Genomic DNA, 10,028 nt, shown 5'->3' with positions numbered 1-10,028 from the left:
CTATATATGAGATTTCCTAAAGAAATATAAGGCTCTCTCTCTGAGGTATAATTTTAGGGAGGAAAATACGTCTTAAACTTACTTTAAGTCATATATAGTTTTCATTTTAATTAGTGCAATATTGTATACTGGAGCAGGTTGGCAAACTTTTCCTGTAAAGGACCAGCTGGTAAAGTTTTATGCTTTCAGGGCACATATAGTCTCTGTCATGTGTTCTCTGCTTTTGCTTTTAAAAAAAATATATTTTATTGATTTTTACAGAGAGGAAGGGAGAGGGATAGAGAGTTAGAAACATCGACGAGAGAGAAACATCGATCAGCTGCCTCCTGCACGCCTCCTACTGGGGATGTGCCCGCAACCAAGGTACATGCCCTTGACTGGAATCGAACCTGGGACCCTTCAGTCCACAGGCCGACGCTCTATCCACTGAGCCAAACCGGTCAGGGCTGTTTTTTGCCTTTTTAAGAAAACACACACACCATCCTTTGCAAATGTGAAAGCCATTTTTAGCTCCAGATTATACAAAAAGAGGCAGGCTGTGGACAGCTTGCTAACCCCATATTTTTAAAAAGTATCCAATTAAAAATTATATGTCAATAGTATTTTTTTATTCGTAGGATCTGGTGTTGTGCTTCAAGTACAGAAGAGACTCACTACCTGTTTGGGATTGGTTTTACCCCATTTACAATAAGCTGTTGCTCTTTATGAATGGTGGCCAAAGACACGGACTCCTGGATTAGACAGAGGGTTTCATTTGCTCCAAGTCCCACAGGGGCTGTGAGGTGGCATGGTTGGATGGTGTGCATGCAGAGGGTTCGCACTGCAGCTGAGGAACAACATGGAGCTGAGGGAGCCCACCTGTTTTATAGAAAACATGAAGCAAGCCTGCTTTTGTCCCGGAGGGAGGTGTTACCTCATCCCTCAAGGTGGCTCACTGCGGACAACCGTGAGAACTGGCCCAGGCAGAGTGCTTAGGGCCTTGCGTTCTTGGCACAGCTGCTAAGAACATAGAGGGACATTTAGGTTCCGTGGCGATTGAATGAGTGAGGGAACAATGTCTTGCCCTGGCAATATTTTATGACTAACACAATTTATTTTCCCTCCTTTCCAGGAATCATTAGAACAGCAAACACAACAAAACCTGTGTCTCATTCAGTTGACACCTCATAAAGATTTATTTTCACAACATTTAACATCTGTTAACTATGATGTATTTTTTCACATGACAAAGCAGTGTTTTTTGAAGCGCCATGGCAAGCTAATCGACCACATAACGTAAGTAAGAAGAATAAAAGTGAGTGTAAAAGTAGCAATTTAATGTGAGAATTATACTTTCATGTTAGAGGTCCAATTTTTATATTTTGTGTATCTTGATTAACAGAATGAGGTACCATGTTTTCACTCATCTGTTTCTCTAAAATACTTCCTCCTGCCTGGCACGCATTTTGAGAAAAGTATAATTATATTTTCCATGAAATCTCCTGAGTTAATTTTTCTCCTTCTTGTATTAACCTTCATGAAGAAGTAGCTAGCTTGCCACTGGCTGGGATGGAGAAAGTTGGTGTGATTGATGGAATACCCACCATCTACCGTGGCATTGCCTGTTCTTTTTTTAAATATATTTCCATTGATTTCAGAGAGGAAGGGAGATGTGGAGAGAGGTAGAAACATCAATGATGAGAGAATCATTGATCAGCTGTCTTCTGCGTGCCCCCTACTGGGGATTGAGCCCACAACCCGGGCATGTGCCCTTGACTGGAATCGAACCTGGGACCCTTCAGTCTACAGCCTGACGCTCTCTCTACTGAGCCAAACCAGCCAGGGCTACATTGCCTGTTCTTATTGGTTCTGTTTCCTAACCAGAGTAGGAATGGATCATTGTACCACCCTGATTTCTCTGCCCTGAACCAAAATTTTCGTTTCTACATAAAGCTTGGTAAAAAGAGTTATTATCTCCTTTGTATCCACATAAGTATAATTTTTGTATAGGGCTGATGTGTACAGTAACTGAATGAGCTGTTAATTGGACAAAACTTATGTAAAAATAAACATTAAAAATGGCAGTAGACCAGTAAAAATAATCCACTATTTTTTTATCTTGTCCCCTTCTGGTAATGGTTGTTTGGGGGGATGGAGGGATGGGATGGAGGGGGATCAATGGGAAAAATGGATAAAGTCAGTCATCTAGCCACACTCACCAAATATATATACTAGAGGCCCGATGCACGAAATTCATGCAAGGAGCTCGGCTCTCGCAGCTGCGGCTCTGTCCGGAAGGTCATCCAGAAGGTTGCCTGCTGTCGGTCTACTTAGCATATTATGCTTTTGTTATTATAGATATGTATATATGAAATTAAGGAACAAATATAGTAACCTGTGGTGCTAAATGTTCAAAATTCCCTTTGAGATCTCTGAATTGAAAGCATATTTCCATCTGTGATGAGGATTCCATTCAAAATGAAAAAGTATTAGAAATATTTTCTACCAAAATATTTTATTGCAGTTGTTCTTATTGTCAGAGGCTCACTGGTGATTTCTTGATAGGCTACTACATAAGGCAGTTTTCTGCTGTTTAATTTATTCACCAGTAATCTATATAGATCTATATATATATAAAAGGCTAATATGCTCAGTGTCTGACCATCGGGTAATGACCTCACATAGCAACACCTGGCTTCCTCTCCCTAGTGACAACTAGCCTCCTTGCAACTTCTTCAGCCCAGGAACATGACTTGCTTTATTGCCAGGTGGAAACATTTCACACTTTAACCAAATGTCTGTGAGGCGTTTTCCCATGCCTCATCTCATTTGATCCTCACAGAAGTCCTGGAGTAGGTAGATAGGAGACTCGGTGGAATCCTATGTCTTTTCATTAACTAGAAAATGGATTTATTGCTGTGTTGCGGACAATTACCTGAAAGAGAAGTTGGGGTGCTTCACTGGGCTGGAAAAAGTTTAGCTACATCAGAAAGCAGGTCTAATTAAGCAAGTTTATTCTATATCTATAAAAGGCTAAGTTGACTTGCGCATTCGTGATACCTACAAAGCTCTCACTGGTGCCAATTGCATGCATGTGTTTCCATCTGTCATTGATGATTGTGAATTTGGTTGACACTTCTATTATAGAGTAAGGGCAAATAGCGATATTAAAATATTTCTTCTAATTATTCTAATTTAATTTCCTTTCAATGTGAATGAATTCATGCACCGGGCCACTAGTTGTTATATAAAAATGTGAAAGATTTCCTTTGAAACTGCCAGACAGCAGTTTCTGCTGTTTGAACTTACTGAGTTTTTACATGAAGCTAAATGGAGTTAAGAATATTTTTGCAAAGATAGTTAAAGGATGAGAGAGGTAGGAAAGGATTTTTTAAATGTTAAACTTGAATTTTGTGTAGGAATTGATTAGAATATGTTAACACCTATATCTGCCATGAAACTTTAGGAATAAATATAGTTAAAGCTATATATTACATACAAACTCTTTAAATAAGATTAATTATATATAATAAGATAGGCATTTTAAATTGGGCTTGGAAGCCACTTTTATCTATATTAACTGACAGTTGTTATGAAAAAGATTTAACAATTTACTTTGAATTTTTTTTTTTGCAGTTCATTGAGTCCAATTGATGCAATGGACATATTGAAGAAAATAAGACAAGATAAAACAATAAAAATAATAGACATGTATCCTTCAGACTTTAAATGCCTTTTTGAAACTATAGAATGTTCCAAAGATCACACCTGTAAGTGGCTATATGATGACTTCATGGAAGATGTAATCGTATAGGAAACCGGACTGCCAAGACAGTAGCTGGAGCCGTTTATTTTATTTGGAGATTATAAAACAGTTGAAAAAGAACTAAGTTTTTAAAGCTCACAGTGTTTCAACAGAAGGTAACTATTCTTGTTTTTCACAAACAAGGCAGATAATTTCTTCTGAAGTTGATACCATTAGTACATTGGATAAAACAATGGCTGCTATTTTATTTACAACTGAATAAAATGAAAACACTTAATTGTGGATTTAATCAGCTTAGATTTGTTTTAAATTCCTATCTACTGTCAACATACTGGTAGTTGTATGGAATTACCAGATGAAATTTACTTGTAAAAATCCTTTTAGCTAAATACTTATATTGCATTACTTTAAATATTCCACTTTTACTGTTGGTTTTTGCATCCTCCGGGGGCAGTGTTCATTTTTAAAATTAGAAAGTAAATTAAACTGATTTAAATAGTTTGTTTTACTTTTCAGTTTGTTGAAAGAATTAACAAATACTGTGCAATTACATTTTAAAATGGCTTACGCTTTATAGAAATTAAAATATTTTTAAAAAGATTTTGTGATTTTTTTTTGGTTGTTTCAAATGAAACAAAGTTGACCCTAACTTATTCACCTTAAATTCCGTCATGTATGGTCAATGTACAGTCAATAAATAATTCAGTCTGTTACTAAACGTCTCTTGCATTTTTGTTCCATCAAGAAAGTTTATCTGAAGTTAGACCTTTACTACATGAACCTAAATGAAATTAAGAATATTTTCTTAGCTCTAGCCTGTATGGCTCAGTGGATAGAGCTTCGGCCTGCAAACTGAAAGGTCCTGGGTTCGATTCCCATCAAGGGCACATGCCCGGGTTGTGGGCTCGATCCCTAGTGGGGAGCGTGCAGGAGGCAGCCAATCCATTATTCTCTCTCATCATTGATGTTTAGATCTCTCTCCCTCTCCCTTCCTCTCTAAAATAAATAAAAAGTATATTTAAAAAAAAGAATATTTTCTTAGGTCATTGAAGAAGCTACTTTATTTTAGCTGAGACATACATAATCTAAATTAGAGTTGTTTGCTATTATAACACTTCGTAATACTTAAGGCATATTCTTAACACTTAGCCAAACCAGTTCTTCCCAACTTCTCTACTGTCATTGGTTTACAAATCAATCTGGCTGGAAACCACATCCTCTTTTTTCTCTTAAAATTCCTCCTGTTACATAATCTGCCTAATCTTCATAATGTCATTCAGTCTTCCCCTCACTGTTTCTTTCCTAGTCCTATGCTTTAAGCCTAAATTTGTTACTAGGTTAGAAGAACGTCAGCTGAGAAACATTTTAAATGTATTTCAGAGGGACTGACTGATGGCTTTTAGGAAGCTGAATAGGATCCAAAAACCGGAGAAGCACATTTTGCTCAACCTAGATAAAAGGAATTGAGTATGGGTTCTAATATAAACATATGCTGGGGTCAAAACATGAACTAATGCCTTACAAGTGGTATATGCTCAGAGAGAGATCAGGCAGTGTCACTTCCGACAAATAGAAGAGGGCACTTAAGATAGAATTGTTAACTGCTGTGGGAGTTAAGGAAGAAAGGGAGTTGAGGGACAATACAGAGGGTCCAGCTAAGGATGGAAACCAAATTTATAGTTGTATTCTACACAATTGTGTCATTTTAGCACTGGAGCAATGGGGACTGTGGATGATTAGATGAATAAAAGTCGTGTATTAAGATGAGCCGTTAGGTCTGTGCACATGAGAAGTTAGTCTGATAGTCAATGTCTTTCAGGTATGACGGAAGTAGGGCGTGGCCAAGTCTGTTGGTCGGAGCATAGTTGACTGATGTCTCCAGCTTCTTCCCCCACTGAATCCACCGCTGTGCTTGTGCCCAGGCTGCACCTCCTACAGGCTGTTCCCAGGCAATGATTAAGCATGGTGAAGACTGCCACTACTGGCATGTAAGAAAAGCTGTCAATCTTGAAGTAGTGGACCTAATTCCACGTTTCATGCCAAATAGCAAACAGTTTCTAGCTGTCTGGTGACACCCAGAACTCTGGCTCAAGGACTCCCTCCCTCTTGTACTGGCTAAAGCTTTCTTGGAATTTTGCTGTGGTCCAGAACTTCCTATCCAGTCTCCTCTCTCTCCTCCCATAGAGTCCTGCAGTCACAGCCTGAAGTACCTCATGCCTTCTGCTCCCTTCTCTGAAAACCTTTTACCTGTCTAATTTTGTCTTAGCATCTGCTTCTCTGCAGACCCAAACTAACAGGAGTCATGGCATGTGAAAGTAACACGAAGGAAATGGTTGAAATAAAAAGTGTTAGAAAGCCAGTTTAAAGTCATTAAGACTCTGGTATTAAGATACTAGAGGTAGCCCAGCTGCTGTGGCTCACTGGTTGAGCATCCACCCATGAACTAGGGTATCACCATTTGATTCCCGGGTTTCAGGCTCGATCCCCAATAGGGGGCATGCAGGAAGCAGCCAATTGATGATTCTCTCTTCATCATTGATGTTTTAATTTCTTCCTCTCTCTGAAATCAATCAATACATTAAAACAAAAAGATATCAGAGGTGGAGTGATTCCTGGTGATGACAAGTTCCAGGTCTGGTACCAAGCACTTCAAGGTTAAGCAATTAAAAAGATTTTGCCAAAGGGCCTTTTATTTTTGCTGATGGCTGAGAATAAAAGATGCTCACTGGTCTTTGAAAACCCGAAGAGCTTGGCAGAATGTTCAAATGGAATATTGGGAACATTGTCGGGTATCTCTGAACAAAAAGTTTTCACTAGAAGAGTGAAATAGCTGCCTATACCCGTGGTCGGCAAACTGCGGCTCACGAGCCACATGCGGCTCTTTGGCCCCTTCAGTGTGGCTCTTCCACAAAATACCACGTGCGGGCTCACGTACAGTGCGATTGAAACTTCGTGGCCCATGCGCAGAAGTCGGTTTTCGGCCTGGGCGAGTCTATTTTGGAGAAGTGCTGTTGATATTTGGCTCTGTTGACTAATGAGTTTGCCGACCACTGGCCTATACAATTAGCTCTAGGTAAGATCATGGTGACCGAAGATTGTAGGAGAGTGAAGACCTTGCATTATTACAACAGGAGAGTCAGTGATATTTAAGGTTCTTTGTTTTTTGGAATATTAGTAACTTTGCAATAAGAAAATACTGTAGATGTTTTTCTCTAGAATTTATAAGAATACAGTATGTAAATTCAGGAGGTGATTGGTACTGTATCAGTAGGGTAAACAAAAAAAGTTGTGTGTTATAGAATATTACCATTTGTTCCCTCATCACTAAATTGTAGAATGGCATTTAGCAGGTTATCTGGGCCTTGGGTTTGCATGTGCAAAATGAAAAGGATTTAACGTGGCCTTACCTGTGGTATCAAAAGAGCATCTCTTATAAGGAGGAAAATATCTCCTTTGTCCACCATACAGGGAAAATCCTCTGCAAAATGAAGTCACAGAGAAAGCAGAGCTAACACGAGGAAGTAGGCAGACACCATTCTGCTAACATTTGAGTGCCTGGCTTCAACCATACCTGAAGCTATCCATATACATGTCCAAAGCCAAGCAAATGCCGAAGCCAGTTGATTTTTTGTTGTTGTTGTTAAAATTAATTTTGGATGGAATTCTATCACTTTTAACCAAGAATCCTAATATAAATACTATCTTAATGGCACTGATCAACAGCTTCCGATTCCTACATTACCACAGGGACTCTTCTCAATCTAATTACTAAAAATTAGCACATTCACTCCTGAAGTGACGACGGGTTAGTGACCTCCAAGCCACAAGCATGGATCTTTGGATTAATAAAAACAAGAAAGGTCTTTTTTTGTTGTTCTTTCGTACCGTCAGTATATTATTTATGCCATTCTAAGGCTTGAAAGAGCAATTCTAGTTATCTGATGAGACATGATAGACTTTTGTTGTTGTTAATCCTCACCCGAGGATATTTTTCCATTGATTTTTAGGGAGATTGGAAGAGAGAGGGAAAGACAGAGAGAAACACATCGATTGTTTGCCTCCTGCATCAGCCCTGACCAGGGCCGGGGCTGGGGAGGTGCCTGCAACTGAGGTACGTGCCTTTGACAGGAATTGAACTCGGGACCCGTTGGTCCGCAGGTTGACACTCTATCCATTGAGCCAAACCAGTTAGGATGAGACATGATAGACTTAAAATAATCCAGTAATTCTTGATTAAATTTCATTTGGTTTATTACTAAAACTGCTGGGCAATTCTGTATTAAACATTTATAGCTACTGCTTAATTTACTTCTTGCTAATAAAATAGTGTGTTAAACTTTCAATTAGAGTTTATGGGAAATTGAGCACAACATTCTATGTTCGTCATGCTTTTAATCTGCTCATTAAAAGCAAGGATGTAAAAATAATGGAACAAATAGGGTGAGAAAGCATTGATTTTTCTGTATTTTAAAAATTCAATTTAGATTTTTGATGAAAGCTAACTGTGAAGCCAGTTAGTAAGGATTTTCATTGGAAACATCAAATATTTACCAAGACTTGGAGAAAGATAGTTTCAGGATCCTACCTAGGATTTCCATATGATTTGTGGTATTGAAATCTCTACTCCCTATGTCATCAACTCTCATAACATCATCCAGTTCTCTTTAAATTTCTTCCCCTGGCTGGTGTGGCTCAGTGTTGAACGTGGACCATGAACTAAGAGGTCTCAGGTTCCATTCTGGGTCAGGGCACATGCCCAGGTTGTAGGCTCAATCCCCAATAGGGGGCGTGCAGGAGGCAGCCAATCGATGTTTCTTATCGAAGTATCTATCTCTATCCCTCTCCCCTCCCCTCTCTAAAAATCAATAAAAACAAATGAATCAAATCAAGCCTCTGGACTCTTAACATTTACAGGAAATACAGGGACTAGAGCAGCGGTTCTCAACCTGTGGGTCGCGACCCCTTTGGCGTCCGAATGACCCTTTCACAGGGGTCGCCTAAGACCATCCTGCATATCAGATATTTACATGACGATTCATAACAGTAGCAACATTACAGTTATGAAGTAGCAACGAAAATAAATTTGTGGTTGGGTCTCAACATGAGGAACTGTATTTAAAGGGCCAGAAGGTTGAGAACCACTGGACTAGAGGGACAAGTTAAATAACACCATGAGAAAACAACCAGACAAATACAGACTGTAGAACACTGTACTAGAATCCTACCTTGGGCTCTTTAAGAGTCAATGTAAAAAAAGTCAATGTCATGAAAGAGAAAATGTACCTTTGATTGGATCCTGGTTTTTAAAGAAAAGTTACAAAAGCTAATCTTAAAGTGAATATGGTTTTTGCTTGCTAGTACAGAATATGTGATAATGGTTTTGTAGTTTTATAGGATATTGTTCTTATTCTGAGGAAATGCATGTATTTAATAATGCAGTTTATGTATTTAATAATGAAATACAGTATTTAATGATGAAATATTATGCACAACAATTGTCACCAACAAGTGAATGAAAAAACAAATTACAGGACAGTACCTGGCACAAAGGAACAAACTTCTGAAATATGCAACAACACTCCACACACCTCTGCCACTAGAGACTCCTTGAGATCAGGATCTGTTTCCTCTTTTTCATCATATTCCCAGTGCCTTGCAGAGAGCCTGACATACAGTGAGTGCCCAGTAATTATTTGTTGAATAAAAGAATGTTACTACTTTACACACACACACACGAAATATGGTGCAAAGTATTAGTTATGAAAAGTTATGATGTCTGCAACTCACTTTTTAATTTTTTATTTATTTATTTATTTATTTATTATGTGTGACTCCTTGCACATCCCTTTGGAGACCTGTGCTTAGTGCTTAAATGCTCAGTGAAGGGTTCTAGAAGGAGTCATAAATCTTTTTTTTAAAATATATTTTTATTGCTTCAGAGAGGAAGGGAGAGGGAGAGAGAGATAGAAACATCAACAATGAAAGAGAATCATTGTTTCCAGATCTTAGCTATGGTGAATTGTGCTGCTATGAACATAGGGGTGCATATATCCTTTCTGATTGGTGTTTCTGGTTTCTTGGGATATGTAGATGAATGGATTAGAAAACTGTGGTACATCTACACGATGGAATACTATGCTGCTGTAAAAAAGAAGGAACTCTTACCATTTGCAACAGCATGGATGGAACTGGAGAGCATTATGCTAAGTGAAATAAGCCAGTCAATGAAGGAAAAGGGCCACATGATCTCACTCATTCATGGATATAGAGACCATTATAAACT

The 10,028-nt window shown here is 38.5% G+C and overlaps 1 protein-coding gene across 2 annotated transcripts in view; it reads left to right on the top strand.

Annotated features, from left to right (window-relative positions):
- TFB2M (transcription factor B2, mitochondrial) overlaps positions 1–4,463 on the top strand; it is a 19,051-nt gene extending 14,588 nt beyond the window's left edge. Inside the window, exons 7-8 of one of the 2 annotated variants that reach the window (XM_006104117.3) lie at positions 1,112–1,275; positions 3,616–4,463. In XM_006104117.3, coding sequence (XP_006104179.1) covers positions 1,112–1,275; positions 3,616–3,793 — 342 coding nt within the window. In that variant the 3' untranslated portion in view covers positions 3,794–4,463. Of the gene's footprint in view, positions 1–1,111; positions 1,276–3,615 lie in introns of those variants that run through there. The other variant, XR_002826582.1, reaches the window with a different exon arrangement.
- Positions 4,464–10,028: the final 5,565 nt, after the last annotated feature.

The sequence above is a fragment of the Myotis lucifugus genome, unplaced genomic scaffold (genome assembly GCF_000147115.1).
Source record: "Myotis lucifugus unplaced genomic scaffold, Myoluc2.0 scaffold_543, whole genome shotgun sequence".
Taxonomy (NCBI): Eukaryota; Metazoa; Chordata; class Mammalia; order Chiroptera; family Vespertilionidae; genus Myotis; species Myotis lucifugus.
Note: the sequence above shows the minus strand (reverse complement) of the source record. Positions and strands in the feature narration are given on the sequence as shown.